The sequence below is a fragment of the Tursiops truncatus genome, chromosome 1 (genome assembly GCF_011762595.2).
Source record: "Tursiops truncatus isolate mTurTru1 chromosome 1, mTurTru1.mat.Y, whole genome shotgun sequence".
NCBI classification, from domain to species: domain Eukaryota; kingdom Metazoa; phylum Chordata; class Mammalia; order Artiodactyla; family Delphinidae; genus Tursiops; species Tursiops truncatus.
In genome coordinates, this window is record NC_047034.1 from 74,601,775 (window position 1) to 74,629,009 (window position 27,235).

At 40.7% G+C, this 27,235-nt stretch overlaps 1 protein-coding gene across 2 annotated transcripts in view; it reads left to right on the forward strand.

The window, feature by feature from the left end:
• Window positions 1-486: 486 nt before the first annotated feature.
• The window catches only part of THEM4 (thioesterase superfamily member 4), a 38,054-nt gene continuing 11,305 nt past the window's right edge, over window positions 487-27,235 (forward strand). For both annotated transcript variants that reach the window (XR_002173098.3, XM_019919542.3), the window contains exons 1-4: window positions 487-618; window positions 8,078-8,219; window positions 26,058-26,214; window positions 26,804-26,914. Coding sequence is in view for 1 of the 2 variants with exons in the window: in XM_019919542.3 (XP_019775101.2) it covers window positions 520-618; window positions 8,078-8,219; window positions 26,058-26,214; window positions 26,804-26,914 (509 nt within the window). In the remaining variant the exon portion in view is untranslated. The remainder of the gene's footprint in view (window positions 619-8,077; window positions 8,220-26,057; window positions 26,215-26,803; window positions 26,915-27,235) is intronic.

The following is a 27,235-nucleotide window of genomic DNA, read 5'->3' on the forward strand; positions in this document are numbered from 1 at the left end:
CCTCCAAGAAAATATTCTATTCCTACAATCCGCTGTGTGCGCTCCTACCCACCTGACGGCTTAAGTCTTCTGCGGGAGGTAGAACTACTACGGAACAGACAGCACAGAATTCGGTCGGCCGGCGCGAGTCGGGAAAAAAGCCAGCGAATCCTCATTAGTAGCGCGTGGCCGCCTGGGCTGAGGGGCTGAGGGCCGTGAGCTGTAGCCGCGGACCCGCCCTCCCAGACCTCCTGGTCCTCCCCAGGCCGCCGAGCCGCCGGCGCCGCGCGCGCCTCTCCAGCCGCCCTCTCGAGGCTTGACATTTGCTCCGGAAGTGGCTCCGGCGCCTGAGGCGGGCCTAGGATTTTACCGGACGAAAAGACCGACGCCCACGCTGCCTTCACGCCCCGCCCTCCGCTCCCCTAAATTAAAGAGGAAGAGCGGGCCGTTGGGTGGCTGGTTGGGTGAGTCGGCCTCTGTCGCGCCCGGGAGCCAGCCGCCGCACTTCCGGCGGCCGGAGCCCCGCGCACGCTCGAAGCCATGTTGAGGAGCTGCACCGCGGCACTGCGCACGCTCCGGGCCCTGCGCGGCAGGCGGGAAGGCGCGTCCCCCGCTGCGAGGGACCCGGTACTCGTGCGGGTAAGTCCCGGGCGCTGGGCGGCGGAAATGGGCAGAGGGTGGGACTTTCCGTCAGGAACAACCCTGTGATATGGATATGTTCAGCTGTTTATCCATTTCCTCAGCCAGCTGACCTCAGAGTAAAAGCTAACATCAGCTCCAAGAGGCATCAATGTTAACGGGGTCAGCGGATCTTTCAGTCCTGAGATTCAAGCCGTAAGAAACTGCACAGGAGGGTGACGCCGTTTGTTGTTGTTGTTTTTTTTAAGATCTTTATTGGAGTATAATTGCTTTACAATGGTGTGTTAGTTTCTGCTGTATAACAAAGTGAATCAACTATACGTATACATATATCCCCATATCTCCTCCTTCTTGAGCCTCCCCTCCCACCCCCCCTTCTAGGTGGGGTGACCCGTTTTGAATAAGTGTGCAGGATGCTTGAGTCATGTTAGCAGGTCAAGGAATGCAGCTGCTACTAATATTAATAAAGAAAGGTTGTGCCTTAAGCAAGGTCACATAGAAAACACGTGGTACAGTTGGAATCTGAACCGAAGCAGTCTGCCTCGTAACCATTACATTATACCCTCAGGAGAAGAGTACGTCACTAACAAGGGTTTAATCCTAGTTCTCTACTACTAGTTTATCTACTACTTTACTTATCTACTAGAAAAACTGTTAAGATATTCTGTCTTACCATTTTTCAGTCAGCAATCAATACAGATATTTGCTGCCTCTCACCAGCTATATGCAAGGAATATCTAAAGATAGTAGTTTATAGGGATATTGGCTTAATTCTAGATAATTAAATTAAGTGGTACTGCTTAAATTGTCCTCTCTGAAGGAGATCAGTTCAATGAAAATAATCATTTTGGACTCGTAAAGGACACACACAAGTGGATCCCATTTAATGATAGTTAAAACCATTTTAACATCTCTGAAAATGTTAAGTTCAAGAACTTTCTTTTTTTAATATTGATTTATTTTATTTTTGGCTGCATCAGGTCTTAGTTGCGGCACGCGGGATCTTTGTTACGGCTTAGTTGTGGCATGCAGGATCTTTCGTTGTTGTGCACGGGCTTAGTTGCCCTGCCGCATGAGGGAGCTTAGTTCCCCAAGACCAGGGATCCAACCCGTGTTCCCTGCATTGGAGAGCAGATTCTTAACCACTGGACCACCAGGGAAGTCCCAAGTTCAAGAATGTTAAAACAATTTCTATACAGTCCTTATTATTAAGCAGTCTGCTTGAATGAATAATGAAATAATGTTCACTTTGGGAGAGTCAAGGTAACTAATAATAATTTATAATGAAATCAGCTTCCTTGATTGTTTTAATATTAGAAATAAAAAAGATAACCAGCTTATATTAAAATAAGTAATAGTAAATGTTAAAAAATTTTAAGGTGAAGTTTTTAGCAAAAAGAAAGGAGAGGCTGGCACTTCTAATAGAAACATTTAATAAATATTGTAATGGGATTCTAATGGTGTTAGCTTTAGGGAATAACTAATAATTGATGGAATGAGGATTTTTTTTTTTTTTTTTATTGCGGTATGCGGGCCTCTCACTGTTGTGGCCTCTCCCGTTGCGGAGCACAGGCTCCGGACGCGCAGGCTCAGCGGCCATGGCTCACGGGCCCAGTCGCTCCGCGGCATGTGGGATCTTCCCGGACCGGGGCACGAACCCGCGTCCCCTGCATCGGCAGGTGGACTCTCAACCACTGCGCCACCAGGGAAGCCCCGAAATGAGGATGTTTTTATTGGCAGTTATTTAAATTTTTCCACTTGAAGTCTAAAGACTTGTGGTTGAATATAAAAAAGAGCATTAAGTATGGGCCATTTATAAGAACAAAGACATCAAAAGAGAATTCTAAAGTTACAGTCTCACTTCCAGGCTCGTGGGGAATATACTTCTCTTTTCAACTTTGGGTTAAAGTTGGGAGCCTCCAGATAGGGCTATGCGGTAGTCATGTTTCTTTCTTCTGGGCCTTGTGTCTTCTACCAGTTCTTCTCAATCCTTTGGAGACAGGAGATGATACCTCATTCCACTTATCAGCATTTTAAGGCATTCAGGATTGTCTTGAATAAGTGGTTCAGCTTCTACTGTCTTTTTTTTTTTCTTTTTTGCGTTACGCGGGCCTCTCACTGTTGGGGCCTCTCCCGTTGCAGAGCACAGGCTCCGGACGCGCAGGCTCAGCGGCCATGGCTCACGGGCCTAGCCGCTCTGCGGCATGTGGGATCTTCCCGGACCGGGGCACGAACCCGCGTCCCCTGCATCGGCAGGCGGACTCTCAACCACTGCGCCACCAGGGAAGCCCCTCTACTGTCTTAATTAAGAAATTCTTCGATATAAGAGGAAACCTGACTTTAGCAAGGATGTCAACCATAAATGGCTGGCAATTAGGTTCATCATATTTCAACCACCTGACTGCAGCGTCGTAAACCTGATCCTCTGCTCTCACAGTTAGAGTGTCCTGATTGAGGAGACGTGTAACTCACCTGGCATCAAGTTGTAGAAATTCATTAGTTTTATAAAATTCAGTAAAATGCTGATGAATAAAGTCATCTGCAGTTGCGTTCAATTTAGGACAGTGTAGACACTCTGCTAGCCCACTTATACCAAGACAATTGGAAGCATCAACTTGTTCTTTGAAAAAAATCAACACACATTTCTTCACAGGTTCAATCTAGTACTGGTTTGCTGCATCTAACAAAGGCTGAACATTGTTGCTATTCACAGAAATTCTAATGCTATAAGTGAATTCCACAAGTTATTTAATAATGTCAGGTTCAGCATCTTTGAGTTCTACTTCAAAGAACTTTGATTCAAGTATGTTATTTGTGAACATTAAGTTTAAAAAATAACTGGCTGCAGCAAGGACAACACAGTGAACAGCTGTCTTTCGTTCCTGGACCATAAGGATCACATCACACAGTGTTTTCTTTGGATTTATGTAGCTTGTCAACAAGGTTCTGCAGTCAGTGCCTCCCAGCGTGATTTCAAGTTGACCCTGGGTATAAATCCCTGGTCCCCACGCCACATCCTTGGTCCCAATATCCTAAATATCTCTTAAATCTTTTTCATTCCTCTCTACCTAGTTCACCTTCTGACCACATTTCTCCTGGACCTTTACACAGTCTTTTAACTGGTTTCCTTACCATTGCTTCTCACCTTACAATTCATCCTTTACATCAGAGGGAGCTTTCTAAAACCTAATTTCATGTTACTGCTTTGCTTAAAACTCCTTAAGCCTCCCCATAATGGAAAAAGTACTTTGCCACTCAAGTACCACCTTCTTGATTCTTTAAAGACTCCTTTCTTGGGCTTCCCTGGTGGCGCAGTGGTTGGGAGTCCGCCTGCCGATGCAGGGGACACGGGTTCATGCCCCGGTCCAGGAAGATCCCACATGCCGCGGAGTGGCTGGGCCCGTGAGCCATGGCCGCTGAGCCTGCGTGTCCGGAGCCTGTGCTCCGCAACGGGAGAGGCCACAACAGAGAGGCCCGCGTACCGCCCAAAAAAAAAAAAAAAAGTTCATTGCGGGACTTCCCTGGTAGCCCAGTGGTTAAGGCTCCAGACTTCCACTGCAGGGGGAGTGGGTTTGATCCCTGGTCAGGGAACTAAGATCCCACATGCCATGAAGTGCCAAAAAAGGGGGGGGAAAAAAAGATTGTTGCATTTAGCTGAATCCCCCAGACTTTAAAAGTTACAATCAGGTAGGAGAGCCCAGGGTCAAGGGGAGTCATTCTAATTCCTAAAAGCCTTTATTATCTGTGTTGCACTGGTCCATGAAAGGATGCTAGAACTGATCAAACCTAGAGTTCCCTATTTAAGATGAGACCTATGGATGCGGTAAGCCCAAATTTACAACTCCAAAGCTTACACATCCTATTCTACCTCTTAATTGACAGGTATTAGTCAATACATATTAATTTATGACTAATTGTGTGTGTTAGGTTACTTCTAGAATTTATGTACTTTAAAAACTACATGATTGGGGTGAGTAGGGAGGGTGGGAGGGAGGCACAAGAGGGAGGGGTTATGGGGATATATGTATACATATAACTAATTCCCTTTGTTATACAGCAGAAACTAACACAACATTGTAAAGCAATTATACTCCAATAAAGATGTTAAAAAAAAAAAGCCATCAGTGCATACTGGAATTTGATGGCAAGAATAGGCACATGAGTAATAGCTTTGAAAAATAAATTAAATAAAAAGAGAAAAAAAAACTATATGATTGGGACTGGATTCTAAGGAAATAAACAAAAGTAGAGAAAAGACTATATTCATAGTGTTCCAATGATCCTTCTCATTTAAAGCAGCAAAAGATTGGAAACAATTTACATGTACAATTTAAATGTTTAAGTAAATTATAGTATATCATTTTAAAGGACTATTTTTCTGCTGTTGAAAATGGTGGTAACTGAGACTAAGGGCATGAGAAAGTGAACACTAAAGAATTTTAAGTGATGAAGCAAAAGAAAAATTATATTTCTTACTGAGATTACAAGTATATTAAGAAAAGCTGTAGTTAAAAAAACTTGGAGGAGGGATTTCTGTGGTGGTCCAGTGGTTAAGACTCCAAGCTCTCAATGCTGGGGGCCCGAGTTCAATTCCTGGTCGGGGAACTAGATCCCACCTGCTGCAACTAAGATCCCACATGCCACAACTAAAAGATCCCTCATGCTGCAACCCCACATGCCTCAACTGAAGATCCTGCACGTGGCAACAAAGATCTCACATGCCGCAACTAAGACCCAGCACGGCCAAATAAATAAATAAATAAATATTAAAAAAAATAACTTGGAGGAAATATATCAAAATTTTACCATTAGTTATATTAAGATGGAGAGATAATGAGTGGGTTAAAAATTTTTGTTTTTCTTTTCTTTCCTTCCCAGATTTTCTGAGCTGAAAGGCTGAAGGGATAAGCCAATCCAAAACCATAGGAAAAAACAAAGGTACAAATACTGAGCTAGGGAGTGGAGTGGTCTCAACCCTACTCATGTTTCCCCTCAGGAATTCAAGACTTCCTTTTGTTAGCCGGGAAGTTTTTAGTTCCATAGAGTTCTTGGGACGGGCTCCCTAAATTCTTACCATCAGGCCAGGATCAGAGCCAGCCCAGAGGTCAGCAGAAGGCTGGTTGGCTGGTTCCTCCATCACAATAACAGCACCTCCCTGTACCCTGGGGTGTAGTCCCAGTGTTGTAGGTACATTGAATCTGAATGAATTGATAAGGGTGCCTGGAAGTAGAATGCCACAGAGTTGATAGCTTCTGTGATCTTAATGTTCCAGGATTTCTGCAGAAGTCAAAATAACTGATTTTCCTTTCTGGTGCCGATGGGCATTTGCTTTGTCCAGCTCTTTTGTAGGTGACACTTTGTCCCCCAAGTCCTCCAGGGCCCATGTACCTTTCCACCTGCTGTGTGGGCACTGGAGTGGTAGCAGTGCTGAGTGCTACAGAGAAATAGCACTGGTGGAAGCTGTGGTTATTATGACACCAAGAACTTTCCCCGTCCAACCCCCTCCTCCTCTTTCTTTGTATTCTCTTTCTTGGCATCTGGGTCTGTCACCTACTCCGTTGAACAGTTCAGAAACCTGAGATTGGCTCTTGTATTTTTCCTCTTCCCTCACTCTCCTTATCCAAATAGTCACCAAGTTCTGCTTCATGCATTCATAATTTTTCACCTGAGTTATTCCAGTAGCCTCTAGACAGGGCCCTCTGATTCCAATCTTGAAATCACTCCCACTATCTTTTGTATTATGGCCAAATCTGATCTTGTCACTCCCCTATTTAAAATCCCTCCGAGAGCACTGCAGATGCAATTCAAACCAGTTAACTTAGTGTAGAAGCTTCTCACAGTCAGGCACTTGCCTACGTCTCTACAGCCATCTGCTCTTCCCCTTGTACTGAAACAATGCCAAGCTTCCTTGAGGCCTTAGTTTCATCATCTGTAAAATGGGGATAATAATTTGTACCTACTTCATATGGTTGTTGTAAGGCCCCTCAAAACTGTTTCATGCCTCCTTGCCTTTGCACACAGTGTTCCTTTGCCTACAATACCCTTTCTATCTGGCTAATTTCTGCTTGTCTAATGAAGATTCAAGTCAAAGAACCCCTACCTGAATACCCAATCTCAGATGAATACCTCTCCCCTGTGCTCTGGCTTCCTGTGTGTTTCCCACTGGTAACACTTTTTACCTGGAGGAAAACTGTCTGTCCTTCATCTCTCTTTATCACCAGTTCCTGGCTGCTGACTTTAAAAAATGCACCACATGAGAGTTGCGAATTAAGTTTTATTTGAGGCAAAATCAGGACTATAGCCCGGGAGACAGCATCTCAGATAGCTCTGAGAAACTGTTCCAAAGAGGCAGGGGGGAAAGTCACTATATATGTGATTTTGGTGAAGGGGGAGTACATGCAATCAAGCTAGTCTCTAGTGAAGGTTACTGCTAGTCACAAGGAACAGATGTCACCATGAAGGATTTTAGTGCTTTTCTAAATATGAGGACATACAAGAATTGGGCTCATAAAATCAGCTCCTGAGGGGCTTCCCTGGTGGCGCAGTGGTTGAGAGTCTGCCTGCCGATGCAGGTGACGCGGATTCGTGCCCCGGTCCGGGAAGATCCCACATGCCACGGAGCAGCTGGGCCTGTGAGCCATGGCCGCTGAGCCTGCGCGTCCGGAGCCTGTGCTCCGCAACGGGAGAGGCCACAACAGTGAGAGACCCACGTACCGCCAAAAAAAAAAAAAAAAAAAAAAAAAAAAAATCAGCTCCTGAAAATACCTAACTATCTGAAGACCTGTTCTGCCAGTTTTTCTCAGAGCACAGGATGCCTCATTTCTGTCCTCCACCCTGAACTCCTTTCAGGGGGTGTTGAAAATCAGCAGGTGCAGCAGCACATGATTTAATCCTTGTAGAGGTGGATGTCAAGTGCCGGTTTGTAGTTGACATGGCTGACCTGTGTTTGATTAAGGTTTAAAAAAAAGAAGGGGATCTGCAGACCTGGGCTTAATACCAACTCTGCTAATGGCTAGTTGGGTGACATTGAGCAAATCATTTATCCTCTCTCAATCTCCCAATTCTCCCAAGGAGAGAGGACCAGGTGATCCTAGAAATTTGTTTCCACTTCAAAACAACAAGCTTGGGGCTTCCCTGGTGGCGCAGTGGTTGAGGGTCCGCCTGCTGATGCAGGGGACATGGGTTCGTGCCCCGGTCCGGGAAGATCCCACATGCCGCGGAGCGGCTGGGCCCGTGAGCCGTGGCCACTGAGCCTGCGTGTCCGGAGCCTGTGCTCCGCAACGGGAGAGGCCACAACAGTGAGAGGCCCACCTACCGCAAACAAAACAAAAGAAAACAAACAAACAAAAAAAAAGCTTTTGGGAAGAGGAAAAGCAGCAAGATAGTCTTAGAAAATAAGAGAATATGTTATGAAATAGGATGTACCTACCATTATTCTCCTTTTTTTCCTTTCTTTTAGAGGTGGTTTTCTACAGAGAAAGTCATTCCTAAGGACTATGCTCTCCCCAACCCCAGCTGGAGCAAGGACTTAAGACTCCTCTTTGACCAGTTCATGAAGAAATGTGAAGACGGCTCCTGGGAACGTTTACCTTCATATAAAAGTAAATATACTCAAAAGAGTGAAGATTTCAAAACCTATTTTCTTGGTAGGAATAGGTACACTCCCATAAAGAATATTTAAATATCAAATATAAAACTAAGATCAGATTGAAGTACTTGTTACCACTTGAAAAAGGAAGGAGGATAGTGCAGGGGGTTTGCTATATTCTCCAGTTTTATAGGCCAGAAATCTCAATAAAATTCACAGATTGTGGGAGAGCATGAAGTCTGTTGCCATTAATAAGAATGCCCCCACCGTGGCATCATCATCACCATTATCAGGAAGGGGCCCCCAGAAAGACTCCACCCTACCACATTCTCATCACCTCTCTGTCTTGAGGCTGTCATCACTAACCTCAATTTGCTGTTTATCCCAATATATGGCTCTGTCACCCTAAGCAGCTCAGAGTACTCAAGTCATCCCCTCATCTCCCAGACTCTAAACTCCCAAGGCAAACTACCCCACCTCCAACACATACACATTGCACTTCCTGTCCTTTGTGTGTGTGTGTGTATGTGTTTTAATTAATAGACTTCTTTTTTTTAGTAGTTTCAGGTCTATAGAAAAAAGAGTGGAAAGAACAGAGTTCCCATATACCCCTTAATTCCTTCTGCCAGCTTTCCATTTATTAACATCTTGCGATAGTAAAGTACATTTGTTGTAATGGTGAGACTGTATTAATATATTAACTAAAGTCCATAGTTTACATTAGGGTTCACTGTGTAATCCTTGATGAGTTTTGACAAATGTATAATGACATATAACATACGGAATAGTTCCACCGCCTTAAAAATTCACTGTGTCCCCCGTTCATCTGTCCCTCCTTCTCCCGAACCCTTGGCAACCACTGATCTTTTTACTCTCTCCATGGTTTTGCCTTTTCCAGAATACATACAGTATGTAGCCTTTTCAGATTGTTTTCTTTCACTTAATAATATACATTTATTAAGGTACATTTATTTTTTCCACAGCAGTTAACACCATCTGGCATGCCTTGTGTTTATTTAACAGTGTGTCTCTCACCACTAGAGTGTTTGCTTCTGTCGACTTAAGAAAAAATGCACAATGTGAGAGTTGCGAGTTAAGTTTTATTTGGGGCAAAATGAGGACTGCAGCTCGGGAGACAGCATTTCCGATAGCTCTGAGAAACTGCTCCAGAGAGGTAGGGGGGAAGGTCAGTATATATGTGATTTTGGGGAAGGGGGAACGCATGCAATCAAGCATATATTTTTTTGCAGAAGGTTTCTGCTAGTCACGAGGAGCAGACATCACCGTGAAGGATTTTAGTGCTTTTCTAGATATGAGGAGATACAAGAATTGGGCTCATAAAATCGGTCCTGAAAATATCTGTCTGAAGACCTATTCTGCCAGTTTTTCCCAGAGCACAGAGCGCCTCATTTCTGCTCTCCACCCTGAACTCCTTTCCGGGGGTGTTGAAAATCAGTAGCTGCAGCAGCACATGATTTAATCCTTGTAAAGGGAGTTGGTAAGTGCCAATGGCAAGTGCCAATTTGTAGTTGACAGCGCCTCCTCATGGTCATAAATTTGACCATGATTTGGGAGGCATTTCATGACCATTTTGTCCCATGGTGCTAGGAAGGCTCATTCCTAGGTCTGGTGAAGATTTTGCTGATAGGCCACTCAGTGTGCTATTACTGGACTAGGTCTTTTAACAGTAACTAAAGACTCTGGACCACCTGTCTTACTAATCTGTTATGGTCCAGGAAAATTCCCTCTTGTCGTATCTTCCCATATCTAGAGTTACAGTATTACAATCATTGATCTCATATAAAACTATATATTTTTGTTGGAGGCTCAGTCACACATTTGGTAATGCAAGAAACAACAATCTTGTAAAACAGGAAAAATGCAAATAACATAGCTAGCAATATTATTAAAGTCATAAGTGAGAATTCAGCCAAGAACTTCCATTAGGTACAGCCCAGTATATCTTCAGCTCACCTGACTTAGTCTGTTCTGTACCAATCGTTATCTTTCAGGGAAATGGTGTATTGTCACTGTCCATAAGGCTCCCAGCCCAATTTCCTAGTTACTACGCTGGTTATCCTTAGTATAATTTGATTGTTCCCAAGGTAAAAGGGTGCCTTAAAACTTAAATGACCATAGCCTGGTGTTAACCACCTAAATCCATCCCATAATTGCGGGAGCTTTTATTCCTTGGCTGAAATTTTGCTGTTGCTCTGATTGAGCTTGAGTAACTTTAGAGGAAAATTCATTTTTTTATGGCCAGGGTCAGAGCAGGTATTATTAATTGTCTAGGTGAGGGGATCCCATCTAGTAATATCACGAGTAGCCTGAACAGGACTGAACTTTCTTTCTTCTGAAATAAATTTCCTAAGGACCATCCAATTAGAGGCTTGGAGTAGAGCAATCCACCAAGGTAATCCAGAAGTACTAGACAAAGGTGATTGGCCACAAACCCAACAATTGGATTGATTTTTTAAACTAGCATAGGATCGTGCCCATGATAGAAAACATTTGATTTATATGCAAAGGTCTGAGAAGTCAAGAAAACTTTATAAATGATAATACGAATCAGGTCCAGCATCTTGGGTAAGCTGTCTGCTTCTGATGTTGTCTTCTTCTCATCCTGGTGTGAGTGTAGTTTCCTCTGTTTGAGCGGTGTTTTAAGGTGAGTTTGAGGTCAGCAGTCCTCTCTATAGACCAGTCCGGTGCAGCAGCCCTTTTTAAGTGGCAAATATGAATCCAAGAGTGGATCCCTTTAGTTTTGCTGCACATGAGCTAGTTAAGGGTACCTGGTGAGGGCCTTTCCATCTGGGTTGGAGTGAGTCCTTTAAATGATGTCTTTTCCAATATACATAGTCCCCTGGTTGCAGGTCATAGGGCAAATGATCTTCATCCAAAGATAGATTACTGAGATAAGCTTCAAAAACAAACTTAGAGTGTGCTTTTAATAATACAATTTAACTTTATATCAATATAACATAGCAACAAGGAACTATCCTGGAAGTGAGTCTTAGTAAATACAGACCTCCATTAACAAAACTGGGATTTAACATCCATTGAAACATCTTTTTCTCTCTAAAATTACCCTCATTTCTACCAAATATAACCAAATTAAGACTAATTTGTTTGCAAAATAAATCTGGTCTCAATACACTTGGCCTGATGATATATAACTATAATTGATCATATAGGCTTTTTGCTTGCTGAAACTTTTATAAGGAGTCTCAGGCTGGACTTTTAAAATACCTCTCAGGGCTAAGAAAGTCACCAACGGCTTATCACAGATTTTACCTAACAGATCTAGGTGAATTCCTCCCTTTTCAAGGTCCCAAAATACCTTGAGTTTTCTGTACCTGTTAGTGAGGTAGCCTTCCTAATTTATCTGATAAAGCTACTGGCAACCTGAGAGTTTCCAGTGTCTGGAGCGGACAGATAGCAAAGATAAATGTTTCAATCCTGCTTACAAAGGTATAATTTACCAAATTACTATAAGTCATAATTAGTTTGAGGGGAAGGTTTTCCTTACACCTGGAAAACACAGATTTAAACCAGTAATTTTTCAGATAGAAACCATAAAATTTACAACCATATTCACCAGTTCACTCAGTCCTATGTAACTAATCCTTTTTGTTAACAGCCTTATGAAGCCATCAGGTTTCCCATTAGAATTCTTCAATTTCTTACCCAGTTCAGCATTATGGTCTGAAAGTCAGAAACTTGTATTTATCCAAAAGTCCTTTCTATAAGTTTTCTTGAAGAAGAAGCATTTTTGCAAAGGCATTAGAGTGAAACTGTAAGTGTCTATAATGACAGAAAACTTAAGGCACGTTTAAAATCTGATTACAATGCAATTAACAAAGAAACTTGGTTACTACTGTGACATACAACACTTTAAGATAATAACTAGAATTATGACTGATAACATTTTACCAGGACATATCAGAATTTTAGGAACTCCATATAATTTCTAGGATATCTTTATTAGTAACATTTACCATACAATATAACCTAAGAAGATTTATTACTCATTTGACATTACTTCCCATGTAATTTAACATACCAAATGAATCTAATTAGTTTAACATCTCTCTTTGGGATGTATCAGGGGCCCTTTGAAGCATCCCACAGTTAGCTAGAGGTCAAAAGGATGTCATTAAAATTTGATTTAGGAAGTTCTGTCAAAAAATATCAAAAAGGATTTAGAACACTCAGTCAGATAGGATCACAAGTCACTGTGAAACAATAGTTATTCACTTAGCCCAAGTAACAATAAAAGATTCCAAAGGCAAATACAGAACAGATCACTTATAAGGTAAAGAAACTTGAAATCTGTTATCAAAGGCATTTCAACATTATCAGAAATCTTGCCCTCTTGAGAGAGAAAAACAAATTCAAGTTTTGCACCCGCTTACTTTTGAAATTCATTTACAGGACTTCCCTGGTGTGCAGTGGTTAAGAATCCGCCTGCCAATGCAGGGGACATGGGTTTGAGCCCTGGTCTGGGAAGATCCCACGTGCCTCGGAGCAACTAAGCCCATGCACCACAACTACTTAGCCTGCGCTCTAGAGCCCGCGAGCCACAACTACTGAGCCCACATGCCTAGAGCCCCCGTGCTCCACAACAAGAGAAGCCACCACAATGAGAAGCCTGCACACCACAACAAAGAGTAGCCCCACCCGCTGCAACTAGAGAAAGCCCATGTGCAGCAACAAAGACCCAACACGGCCAAAAATAAATGAACAAATAATAAAAAATAAATAAATAACATTCATTTACTCAATTAAATTTATTTTAACCTTAGTCAATCCAGACCATGCACAAAACTCTTTTCTCAGGGTCCCCTTTCCACAAACCTTTTTATGACTTTCTGTATCCATCACTTTATTTCCCATTCAGAAACAGCCAGCTATAAGTCAGACCTACTTCCTTTTCCCTTAAAAAAATGCGATTCCATTCCTCATGACTTCTTTACTAGAAACATACATCCTACTTTCCTACTGTATACTGAAATGTTTCCTTTATTATTTCTATTAACTTTAGTTACATGTTTAAATTAGAATCCTCAGCTCTTAAAACCTTAATTTCTTTTGAAAACTAAGTAAGCAATTATGAACTGTCCTTTACATTAGCATTCCGTAGATTGGTGAACCTAAATACCAGTGATATTTTCTAAAAACATTTGCTTTCTTTAGAGAATGTGGCACGAAACATATTCATTTATAATCCTAAATACCTTTTGTTTCTCTGTAAAAGGAAGCCAATGTTCAGTAATTAATGTTTCAGTATCTTATTTTATTTGGGAATGACCTAGCTATTCAATAAGCTTCCATCACTTAACTTAATTTAGCACAACTCTACAATTTCAAGTTACCAGAACCTGGAGAGACTATTTTAGATAGACAGTCGTAAAGCATAATTATTCTTAATAGAGTTTATCTAAAAGCACCTATCTCATTTACATTTTCTTTCCTTAAGAGTTTCTTCACATCAAGCTACTTTCCCTGCTGACATATTTGTAACAAATATAACAAGGTTTTATTTAGCTTATATTACACCTAGGTACAATAAAAGTATTACACTTAATGTTGATGACTCTAAAAACATGTCTATATTAATTAGATCAACAAACTTAAAACATTAATACCAGATATTAATTTAATACTGAATATTTCCCAGTTCACATGAACCTGAAATTCATTTAGCTTAATTTCTCTTGTATTTAGAATTGTTTGATTTGTGCTTACTTTTTTTAAATTTAATTTTATTTATTTTTTTATACATCAGGTTCTTATTAGTTATCCATTTTATACATATTAGGGTATATATGTCAATCCCAATCTCCCAGTTCATCCCACCACCACCTCCCCACCCCTGCCACTCTTCCACCTTGGTGTCCATACGTTTGTTCTCTACATCTGTGTCTCAATTTCTGTCCTGCAAACCAGTTCATCTGTACCATTTTTCTAGGTTCCACATATGTGTTAATATATGATATTTATTTTTCTCTTTATGACTTACTTCACTCTGTATGACAGTCCCTAGATCCATCCACATCTCTACAAATAACCCAATTTCATTCCTTTTTATGGCAGAGTAATATTCCATTGTATATATGTACCACATCTTTATCCACTTGTCTGTCAGTGGGCATTTAGGTTGCTTCCATGTCCTGGCTATTGTAAATACTGCTGCAATGAACATTGGGGTGCATGTGTCTTTTTGAATTACGGTTTTCTCTGGGTATATGCCCAGTAGTGGGATTGCTGTGTCATTTGGTAATTCTATTTTTAGTTTTTTAAGGAACCTCCATACTGTTCTCCATAGTGGCTGTATCAATTTACATTCCCACCAACCGTGCAAGAGAATTCCCTTGTCTCCACACCCTCTCCAGCATTTGCTGTTTCTAGATTTTCTGATGATGCCCATTCTAACTGGTGTGAGGTGATACCTCATTGTAGTTTGGATTTGCATTTCTCTAATAATTAGTGATGTTGAGGAGCTTTTCATGTGCTTCTTGGCCATCTGTATGTCTTCTTTGGAGAAATGTCTTTAGGTCTTCTGCCCATTTCTTGATTGGGTTGTTTTTTTAATTTTGAGCTGCATGAGCTGTTTATATATTTTAGATATTAATCCTTTGTCTGTTGATTCATTTGCAAATATTTCTCCCATTCCGAGGGTTGTCTTTTCGTCTTGTTTGTGGTTTCCTTTGCTGCGTAAAAACTTTTAAGTTTCATTAGATCCCATTTGTTTATCTTTGTTTTTATTTCCATTATTCTAGGAGGTGGATCAAAAAAGATCTTGCCGTGATTTATGTCATAGTGTTCTTCCTACGCTTTCCTCTAAGAGTTTTATAGTGTCCGGTCTTACATTTAAGTCTCTAATCCATTCTGAGTTTACTTCTGTGTATGGTGTTAGGGAGTGTTCTAATTTCATTCTTTTACATGTAGCTGTGCAGTTTTCCCAGCACCACTTATTAAACACACTGTCTTTTCTCCATTGTATATCCTTGCCTCATTTGTCACAGATTAGTTGACCATAGTTGCATGGGTTTATCTCTGGGCTTTCTATCCTGTTCCATTGATCTATATTTCTGTTTTTGTGCTAGTACCATGTTGTCTTGATTACTATAGCTTTGTAGTATAGTCTGAAGTCAGGGAGTCTGATTCCTCCAGCTCCATTTTTTTCCCTCAAGACTGCTTTGGCCATTTGGGGTCTTTTGTGTCTCCATACAAAATTTAAGATTTTTTGTTCTAGTTCTGTAAAAAATGCCATTGGTAGTTTGATAGGGATTGCATTGAATCTGCAGATTGCTTTGGGTAGTAGAGTCATTTTCACAATATTGATTCTTCCAATCAAAAGAAAATGGTATATCTCTCCGTCTGTTTGTATCATCTTTAATTTCTTTCATCAGTGTCTTTTCTGCATACAGGTCTTTTGTCTCCCTTGGTAGGTTTATTCCTAGGTATTTTATTGTTTTTGTTGCAGTGGTAAATGGGAGTGTTTCCTTAATTTCTCTTTCAGATTTTTCATCTTTAGTGTATAGGAATGCAAGACATTTCTGTGCATTAATTTTTTATTCTGCAACTTTACCAAATTCATTGATTAGCTCTAGTAGTTTTCTGGTGGCATCTTTAGGATTCTCTATGTTTAGTATCATGTCATCTGCAAACAGTGACAGTTTTACTTCTTCTTTTCCAGTTTGTATTCCTTTTATTTCTTTTTCTTCTCTGATTGCCGTGACTAGGACTTCCAAAACTATGTTGAATAATAGTGGTGAGAGTGGACATCCTTGTCTTGTTTCTGATCTTAGAGGAAATGCTTTCAGTTTTTCACCATTGAGAATGATGTTTGCTGTGGGTTTGTCATATATGGTCTTTATTATGTTGAGGTAGGTTCCCTCTATGCCCACTTTCTGGAGAGTTTTTTCATAAATGGGTGTTGAATTTTGTCAAAAGCTTTTTCTGCCTCTATTGAGATGATCATATGGTTTTTATTCTTCAGTTTGTTAATATGGTGTATCACATTTATTGATTTGCATATATTGAAGAATCCTTGCATCCCTGGGATAAATCCCACTTGATCATGGTGTATGATCCTTTTAATGTGTTGTTGGATTCTGTTTGCTACTATTTTGTTGAGGATTTTTCCATCTATATTCATCAGTGATACTGGTCTGTAATTTTCTTTCTTTGTAGTATCTTTGTCTGGTTCTGGTATCAGGGTGATGGTGGCCTCATAGAATGAGTTTAGGAGCGTTCCTTCCTCTGCAGTTTTTTGGAAGAGTTTGAGAAGGATTGTTAGCTCTTCTCTAAATGTTTGATAGATTTCACCTGTGAAGCCATCTGGTCCTGGACTTTTGTTTGTTGGAAGATTTTTAATCACAGTTTCATTACTTGTGATTGGTCTGTTCATATTTTCTGTTTCTTCCTGGTTTAGTCTTGGAAGGTTATACCTTTCTAAGAATTTGTCCATTTCTTCCACGTTGTCCACTTTATTGGCATAGAGTTGCTTGTAGTAGTCTCTTAGGATGCTTTGTATTTCTGCAGTGTCTGTTGTAACTTCTCCTTTTTCATTTCTAATTTTATTGATTTGAGTCCCCTCCCTCTTTTTCTTGATGAGTCTGGCTAATGGTTTATCAATTTTGTTTATCTTCTCAAAAGAACCAGCTTTTAGTTGTATTGATCTTTGCTATTGTTTTCTTTGTTTCTATTTCATTTATTTCTTCTCTGATCTTTATGATTTCTTTCCTTCTACTAACTTTGGGTATTGTTTGTTCTTCTTTCTATAGTTCTTTTTGGTGTAAGATTAGATTGTTTATTTGAGATGTTTGTTGTTTCTTGTGGTAGGATTGTATTGTTATAAACTTCCCTCTTAGAACTGCTTTTGCTGCATCCCATAGGTTTTGGATCATCGTGTTTTCATTGTAATTTGTCTCTAGGTATCTTTGATTTCCTCTTTGATTTCCTCACTGATCTCTTGGTTATTTAGTAATGTATTGTTTAGCCTCCATGTGTTTGTGTTTTTTACCTTTTTTTCCATGTAACTGATTTCTAATCTCATAGTGTTGTGGTCGGAAAAGATGCTTGATATGATTTCAGTTTTCTTAAATTTACTGAGGCTTGATTTGTGACCCAAGATGTGATCTCTCCTGGAGAATGTTCCGTGCACACTTGAGAAGAAAGTGTAATCTGTTTTTGGATGGAAGTCCTATAAATATCAATTAAATCTATGTGGTCTATTGTGTCATTTAGAGCTTGTGTTTCCTTATTAATTTTCTGTCTGGAAGATCTGTCCATTGATGTAAGTGAGGTGTTAAAGTCCCCCACTATTATTGTGTTACTGTCGATTTCCTCTTTTATAGCTGTTAGCAGTTGCCTTATGTATTGAGGTGCCCCTATGTTGGGTGCATATATAATTGTTATATCTTCTTCTTGGTTTGATCCCTTGATCATGATGTAGTGCCCTTCCTTGTCTCTTGTAACATTCTTTATTTTAAAGTCTATTTTATCTGATATGAGTATTGCTACTCCAGCTTTCTTTTGATTTCCATTTGCATGAAATATCTTTTTCCATCCCCTCACTTTCAGTCTGTATGTGTCCCGAAGTCTGAAGTGGGTCTCTTATAGACAGCATGTATATGGGTCTTGTTTTTGTATCCATTCAGCAAGCCTGTGTCTTTTGGTTGGAGCATTTAATCCATTCACATTTAAGGTAATTATCGATATGTATGTTCCTGTTACCATTTTCTTAATTGTTTTGGGTTTGTTTTTGTGGGTCCTTTTCTTGTCTTGTGTTTCCCACTTAAGAGAAGTTCCTTTAGCATTTGTTGTAGAGCTGGTTTGGTGGTGCTGAATTCTTTTAGCTTTTGTTTTGTCTGTAAAGCTTTTGATTTCTCCATCGAATCTGAATGAGATCCTTGCCGGGTAGAGTAATCTTGGTTGTCAGTTCTTCCCTTTCATCACTTTAAATATGTCATGCCACTCCCTTCTGGCTTGTAGAGTTTCTGCTGAGAAATCAGCTGTTAATCTTATGGGAGTTCCCTTGTATGTTATTTGTCGTTTTTCCCTTGCTGCTTTCAATAATTTTTCTTTGTTTTTAATTTTTGCCAATTTGATTACTATGTGTCTCGGCATGTTTCTCCTTGGGTTTATTCTGTATGGGACTCTCTGCACTTCCTGGACTTGTGTGGCTATTTCCTTTCCCATGTTAGGGAAGTTTTTGACTATAATCTGTTCAAATATTTTCTTGGGTCCTTTCTCTCTCTGTTCTCCTTCTGTGACCCCTATAATGCGAATGTTGTTGCGTTTAATGTTGTCCCAGAGGTCTCTTAGGCTGTCTTCATTTCTTTTCATTCTTTTTTCTTTATTCTGCAGCAGTGAATTCCACCATTCTGTCTTCCAGGTCACTTATCCATTCTTCTGCCTCAGTTATTCTGCTATTGATTCCTTCTAGTGTAGTTTTCATTTCACTTATTGTATTGTTTATCTTTGTTTGTTTGTTCTTTAATTCTTCTAGGTCTTTGTCAAACATTTCTTACATCTTCTTGATCTTTGCCTCCATTCTTTTTCCGAGGTCCTGGATCATCTTCACTATCATTATTCTGAATTCTTTTTCTGGAAGGTTGCCTATCTCCGCTTCATTTAGTTGTTTTTCTGGGGTTTTATCTTGTTCCTTCATCTGGTTCATAGCCCTCTGCCTTTTCATCTTGTCTATCTTTCTGTGAATGTCAGTGCTTACTTTTTCTTAAGCCAGTTAAGTAGAGGTCATTTACAAATTAACCTCAGCAGCATTATCCGAAGGGACACACATACTGAGACATACATATATCTAGAGAGACACAACGAGAGATCTATATAGCGTCATTTTCTAAACTTAGTCATGAATCAGATATCAAAATGTAAAACTCACTAGTTTATAATTAACAGTTGGAATAAGAAAGAATTTTAAAGGCTTTGTTCTCTGTATTTTCCTCAGACTCAGGACTTAGAGCTGGTCTATATAAGATAATTGTTCCTGAGAGCCCTAGTTTCAAGGCACAGGGAGAGAAAATCAAGTTCTCCTAGTAGGACTTGTTCCTCAGGGTCAGAATTCTGAAGAGATATGTTTCTGTTTTTTGAGGTTCCTTTTTTCCTTCAAGCTAGCTTTCTCTACTAGTTGGGAATTAAATGGGGGTTGGTTAACCTTCGACTGGCATTGTGTACTTAACTGGCACAATTGAAGGTTCATAATTTTCATAGATACCCCCTTTTCTTTCTTTTTAATGGTTTTAAAAAGTTGGTCTGATATAGTTTCAAGTAATTAATTGTTGGTTTCCTGAAAAGAAGTTACTCTATCATTTCCTCTTTTAGAAGCTTCTAGATACCAATCAAAGTAACCATTCCATTCAGTCTGTTTGATCTCATGGCTGGCTTTTTTCTAACTGTGTGTGCAAAAATACTAATTTTAAAATATCAAAAGAACCCCAATTTGGTCATTTTAGGTTGAGATCTCCTTTGGTATATTTCCCCAATTAAGTAGGTATTTGCAAATATGAGTTTTGTACATACATAAACCTGCCTGGAGTGTTAATCAGAGGCTGGCTTTCTGATGCCCCTTGTTTCTGTGTTTGAAACTGAATGTTCTATCTCCCATTTTAAGTTGAATTTGTCAGGGATAAAATTGACTAGTGAAATTGTGTGGTGGGCCAGTGTGCTGCTTGTGAGCTTAGCTCCTCTAGGCATCACCCCGGAGTTGTTTCAGCCCTCTTAACATGTCTCAGTTTCTCCCTTCAGTGGTCTAACGCCACCGCGGGTGCTCAGATCACTGAATGGCCAATTCTTATGCATGCCCCTGGATGAGGAAGCCTTTTAATTAATGAGTAGGTTTCCCTATGGGATCACTGCATGGCATGAGGACCCTGCCTCCACCACTCTCGTAAATTTCTCAGGCGACTGAGAAAGCCAGAACAGGCTGGGAGGATTCTTGTGCCCTTTCTTCGGAGCAAAGCTCTCATGTAATATCTTCACTTTTATCTTGACAAATTCTATTAAGGCAGCTGAACTGAGGAAAAGCATCAGATCGGCCTCTTACCTAACTACTCAGTGCAGACCACTCAGTCTCCTACAACTGAGCAAACCCTGGTATCTTTCAACCAGCTCCCCCTCCACAGTATCTTTCAGCTGGGTGAGTATTCCCTGGTATCTTTCAACCGAGCCTCCCCCAGTATCTTTCAACTGGGTGGATATTTCCCTGGTATCTTTTAACCAGGGCCCCCACCCCATATCTTTCAACTGGGAGGAGGCAGGTACTTGCTACTCTACCAAATAAAACTCAGGATCATCAACCAACACGGGAGATCTGAGAACGAGGAGAGACTTACCCAAATTCATCTGGACTCTCCAAGGAGGCAGATGGGTGCAAGGGGCCTCTCTGCTGGTACCAAGGCTCCGGTTCCTCGTACAGTTTAGGCGAAGGAGAGAAGTCCACTCTGGGTCCCTTCGTGGTTGCCATAAAACTGTCAACTTGAAAAAAAAATGCACAACGTGAGAGTTGCGAGTTAAGTTTTATTTTGGGCAAAATGAGGACTGCAACCCAGGAGACAGCATTTCAGATAGCTCTGAAAAACTGCTCCAAAGAGATAGGGGAGGAAGATAAGTATATATGTGATTTTGGTGGAGGGGGAATGCATGCAATCGAGCAAGTCTCTAGTGAAGGTTACTGCCAGTCACAAGGAGCAGACGTCACCGTGAAGGATTTTAGTGCTTTTCTAGATATGAGGAGATACAAGAATTGGGCTCATAAAATTGGCTCCTGAAAATATCTAACTATCTGAAGACCTTTTCTGCCAGTTTTTCCCAGAGCACAGGATGCCTCATTTCTGCTCTCCACGCTGAACTCCTTTCAGGGGGTGTCGAAAATCAGCAGCTGCAGCAGCACATGATTTAATCCTTGCAGAGGTAGATGGCAAGTGCCAATGGAAAATACCAATTCATAGTTGACATTTCATAAGGGCAGAGATTTTTGTATGTTTTATTCCCCACTATATCTCCAGTGCTTAGAACAGTACCTGATACATAGTAAGTGCCTTATACATATTTGAAGGACGAAGAAAGATAAGAAGGAAGGGAAGAAACACACACAAGGGAACCTGCTTAAGATGCTCTACTTGGTTTTTTTTTTTACCTAAAATCTCTTCCCTCCTGTAGTGAACACTCTAGTGATGAGAGACAAACCACTAAAAAAAAAAACAAAGTAGGTCAGATGGTGATACATGTTGTGAAAAAACTAAATGCACTTTAATAACAACAAAAAAAAGGAGATCCCTCATATAGGAACTGGGAGGAACAGTGGACTGCCTTCTTTTCTGCCCGTTGCTTTCTTTAAAAAAGAAAAAAGAAAAACCAGAAGTTTATTAGCGCATATACCTCATGTATACCTGGGAGATGCCCAGGGAAAAGTGAGTAACTCCCCGAGGTAGCCTAAGCCACCAGTTTATTTTTTGTTATTAATTAATTAGTTAATTAATTTACTTTTGGCTGCGTTGTGTCTTTGTTGCTCACGCAGCCTTTCTCTAGTTGCAGCAAGCAGGGGCTACACTTCGTTGCAGTGCACGGGCTTCTCATTGCGGTGACTTCTCTCATTGTGGAGCATGGCCTCTAGGAGCACAGGCTTCAGTAGTTGCGGCACGTGGGCTCAGTAGTTGTGGCTCACAGATTCTAGAGCACAGGCTCAGTAGTTGTGGCACACGAGTTTAGTTGCTCTGCAACATGTGGGATCTTCCCGGACCAGGGATCGAACCCGTGTTCCCTGCATTGGCAGGCGGATTCTCAACCACTGTGCCACCGGGGAAGCCCAATGTTTTTTTTTTTTAATGACCTCAAGTAGGCCCTTAACATTGCCTGACAATCATATTTCATTTTTCCCTCGTCTACTCACTCTCCTGCTCTCCTAGATGACTATTTCCTACCTTCTTTTTCTGAAGCCTCACTCTCAGCTGACCTTGCCTCCTGTTTCACAGAAAACAAAAGCAATCAGAAGAGAATTTCCAAGCAACCCCTATCTCATTTACCCTCTTCCCTGCGTCTGTGCCCGATGTTCTGCTTTTTCCTGTTATGAATGAACTGACCGTACTCTTATGAGAGGCCAAGCCTTCTATTGGTGCACTGTATTCTATCCCTTTGGCCTACTTAAGGATATCCCTCTCTGCTAGATCTTTCTCATCAGTGTACAGACATGCCACAACTGGGTTTCTCTCTCCCTGGTCTCTCTTAAACCTCTCCAAGCAGACTCTCACTCCCACCACTCCATCAAAACTACTGTCACCAGTGACCTTCATGTCCCTAACCAATGACCTTGCTCAGCTTTTGGCACAGCTGATAACTCCTTTCTCCTTGAACTTGGCTTCCAGGACATCACAGTCTTCTACTTCACTGGTTCTTCCTTTTTAGTTTCTTTCGCCAGTTCCTCCTTGTCCTCAAACAATGTTAGGGTGCCCCATGTCTCAATCCTTAGTACTCCTTGCTTCACTAAACTCTCTTGGTAATCTCGTTCAGTCACACGCCTTTAGAGGCCATCCAAAAGCTGACAACTTAACTAATTTCATGGTTGAAATATAGTGAGTGGGTTCAAATTCTGGTTCTACAACTTAAAGCTGTGTGACCTTGAGCAAGTTACTTTACCTTTTTTTGCCTCAGTTTCCTCATGGTATTTGCTGAATACTTCAATATTTGCTGAAGAAATGAATGAAACAGGGGCTTCCCTGGTGACGCAGTGGTTGGGAATCCGCCTGCTGGTGCAGGGGATGGGTTCAGTCCCTGGTCCAGGAAGATCCCACATGCCACAGAGCAACTAGGCCCTTGCGCCACAACTGCTGAAGCTCACATGCTCTAGGACCCTCAAACCACAACTACTGAGCCCAAGCACCACAACTACTGAGCCCATGTGCTGCAGCTACTGAAGCTCACGCACCTAGAGCCCATGCCCTGCAACAAGAGCAGCCACCGAAATGAGAAATCCACACACCTCAACAAAGAGTAGCCCCTGCTCACCGCAACTAGAGAAAGCCCGTGCAGCAATGAAGACCCAACACAGCCAAAGAAATGAATGAAACAAAAATAAAACTACCTTAACCAAGAAAAATGGTAGAGTTCATAAGTTTCTTTATAGAACCACCAATATAGAGAGAAATAAGAATTAACTCTGTTTTACAAATGAAGGGCGAAATTAGTAATTTGTGTTACTAATTCCATTCTAACTATTTATCATATCACAAAATTAATTGAATGTCCTTAACCCAGTGCAATCTGGCTTCTACTCTAATAGCTCTACTGAAATTTCTTCACTTAAGCCACTAGCGACCTAATTGCCATATTTTGTGAGCATTTTTCAGCCCTTACTGTGCTGGACCTAACTGTTAATCTCATTCTCCTTGAAATGTTTTGTCTCTTGGCTTTCACAAATCTCTGACCAATTTTCCCTTTCTCCTTCTACCCACTCCTTAAATGTCAGTAGTTTCCAGGGTTCAGTTCCCACGTTTCTGCTCATCCCTTCATCCAAACTAACTATCGTCTCTTGTCGGAAACTTGACCCTCTCAGAAGAGGGAGGAGTTTGAGGTCCTCCTTGCTACCCATACTTGCTTTCAAATTATTATTTCCCCTCCTTCTTAGAAAACCCCCATTCCTTTTGAGGTTTATACCATCTCACTTTTTCCGACTTTATCACCCTCAACTTCCCCTTCTTGTAGCTATCATCTACCAACATTTCCCTATATGCTGAGTATTTCAGCACCTGGTTAACTGTTTTCCTCTCTACCCAACTCTATTCACCATTCTCAGCAACCCACCGTCCACACCATGGCTCCTCAGTTTATTTACCTTCTCATCACCTATGACCTTTCTTTTGCACAGCCCCAGCAATGCACTCCTGCGGACATCTTGAGCCTTATCATCTTCAGAAAGTGCACAACCTCGAAATCCACACATTTAGACATCCTTTTTCTGACCACAACCTTTTTCCTTCCAGCTTACTTGTTCAAAGGCCCCACAGAAAAAATTCTTTGGCCTCATTAATACCTTCAGTTCATTGAGTCCTCTACTTTCTCATTGTCCCCATAGCCTTCTTTTATCTGAACTTCTGTAGCGTACTTATCTAGGAAAACCCCAGCCCTGGATGAATCTAAACATCTGCCATCTCTTATTTGCACAGGCCCTCACGTAGCTGAACATAACTGGAGAAAATCACCCCACAAGCAGAAAAGTTGGGTGATTGTGATTTTATAGTGTTTCAGTGATCTTCTCACTCACCTTTCTTATCCCTCTCCTTTCGTCCAGCTAGCAGAGTGATTCAAAATTCAGATCTGATCATGTTACTCCTCTGCTACCTTCAGTGTTATCACATGTCTTAAAAGATCAGTTCCTCTCAGATTTTAACATGGATTTGAAGCACCTGGTAATCTTGTTAAAATGTAGGTTCAGCTTCAGTAGGTCAGGGGTAGAGCCCAATATTCTGCATTTCTAACAGACTTCCCCCATCATCTTTATTTTTCCCATTTTTATGAGGTAACCTCAAGGTTTAGTAATCTAAACCAGAAATTTTGAACTCCTAGCTAAAAAATTAGAAGGGTTTGATGCCTATCTTATCCTGAAGTCCCAGAGTGTTAGAGTTGGAACAGATCTTATAGGTCATTTAGGTTTATCTCCTCACTGTATGGATAAAGTATGGAGAAGGGAGCAAATTCTAGGCCAAAGCTAAGTCATGAAAAATTTCCCACCTTCCAAAACAAGGTTCTTTTCTACTGTACCACAAGACTGATTCTCAATTTTAAGTTTCTTTGTCTGGCCTTCCAAATCATTCAGTTTCTCAACCACTGCTAGAGCACATATAGTATGTGCCTATCTGTCAGTTGTTGAGCACACAAAGTCCAAGAGACAGGGTGCCTGCCCCCAGATGCTCAAGGCCTAAATAATATCCTCCCTTGTCCTCCCCACTTCTCCCAGATCTTCTCATCTCATATCCTTTTCCAAGTTTGTAAATGTAAATTTGGTATCAATAAAAGAATCACCGTTATACATGGCAAATCATGATGAGCTGTGAAAGAAAGCTAAGAGTTTGGGGAATTAAATCTTAAAACGGGTATTAAAGGACAAACATGCCCTTCCCTCAGCAGTAGCTTTCAGTCTTTATTTTGAAGTTACCTACATTTTGACTCACTACCCAGAACACACAACTTGTGCACAGTTGTATAATTGAAAAAAACATATCTAAATAAGCACACTGGTACTTATCCAGGATATATGTGAAGCATTCATTTTCTTTTTAAAGTCTGCCTACAACCCACTAATTTGATTTCATGAGCCCTAATGGTTCTAACCCTGAGTTGGAGACTCAGGAGTCATAATCACATTGAATACTGGACTGACCTGCCTCTGTTTCTGATTCAGTATGATAACTATCTTCTGCTCAGGCTAAACTCACGTCTGCAAGGAAAACCTCTCTACTGTTACATTACTCACTTTCTTTAAATTTCATTTAAATCACACTTATTCTAAGAAGGATTTCTGTCTATACCTTACTATTTTATTCCATATACCCTTTGTATTTATGTACTATATTTCATGATTGCCATGTGTTAGTACTTTGTTTTGATTTCATTTATTTTTACTATGTTCCCAGTTAGACTAATTCCACTGGAGCAAAGATCCTGTATTCTGTTTCTTTGGGACCCTCCCAGCCCCTTCAGTTTTGCACCTGGTTGGCATTTTAATCAATCATCCATTGACCTGTGATTCTTGCAGGGTACAGATATTTGTCTCTGTCATGGTATTTTTCTCATACCTGTTTCTCATGTGCCCATCCACTTCATTTGCTTACAGACTCAAAGCTTGTGAAAGAACAACTGTCACAGGCCCAGCTCTTCACCAGAGGCTATGAGGATGGCCTGGGCTTTGAATATGTGATATTCTATAATGATGATGAGAAAAGGACAGTTTGCTTGTTTCAAGGAGGTCCTTATCTGCAAGGGGTACCTGGGTAAGAATGATAGCCTAGAAATGTGGATCTAAGAGGTTGTTATCTTATAGTATCGCCCTGTATCCATGGACTACAATGAAGACATTAAAGTGGTAATGTAGATTTATGTTTATTGATATGGATAGATGTTTACTGTAAATTATTAAATGACAGAAGTATAGGACATAGGGCAAAAGAGTATAATTTTAGAGAGTATCATTAACATGTTAATATTGGTTTGTCACTAGATAGCCTTATAATTTTTAATTTCTTTTTCTTCTGTTTATCTTCATTTCCTAAATTTTTAAACAATGATGTGTATAGTTAGTTTAATAAAAACATAATATAAATTTTCTAAATTGGATTTTAGCTTTTTGCTTGCTTGTGACCTGGTTATCATTAGGTCCTGGCTTTGTTACAAATACTACAGTGTTATGCTATGAACAAAATGAAGGTGAGAACATGGATATAATTTGACATTCAGTACATTGAACATGAATTAAGTGGAACTTTCAGAAGTAGATTATATGGGAGGCTTGGATAATTTTTCTCTCTTAAGGGGCTGTTTTCAGAACTTGTGAACACATTTCTCTTTTCCTCTTGTAACTAGATTCCTTCATGGAGGTGCCATTGCAACAATGATTGATGCTACTGTTGGTATGTGTGCAGCTATACCTGGGGGAATTGTCATGACTGCCAATCTCAACATCAATTTTAAAAGGTAAAGTCATGGGTATTCTTTGCTTCTTAGATGTCGTAAGTCAGGTTCCCCAGCAGCAGACACTGAGAAAAGGATTTCTATGCAAGAAAGGAAGTACTCCCAGAGGAAACTATCTAGGGTGTAGGAGAAGAAGGACAAGGAAGGGGAAGAAGCCACCCAAGGTTAGGCGCTCAGTCCTGCAAAGGGTAGCTTCAGCCTGATCATGTAAGGAACTCTGGAGTGAAATGTGTGCCTCAGTATTTTCCCTGCCTCAGGCAAGGGAGCTGGAGTCCTCATATTCTCTCACACGTTTGTCATAGGATAAGGGCTATCCTGGGGACT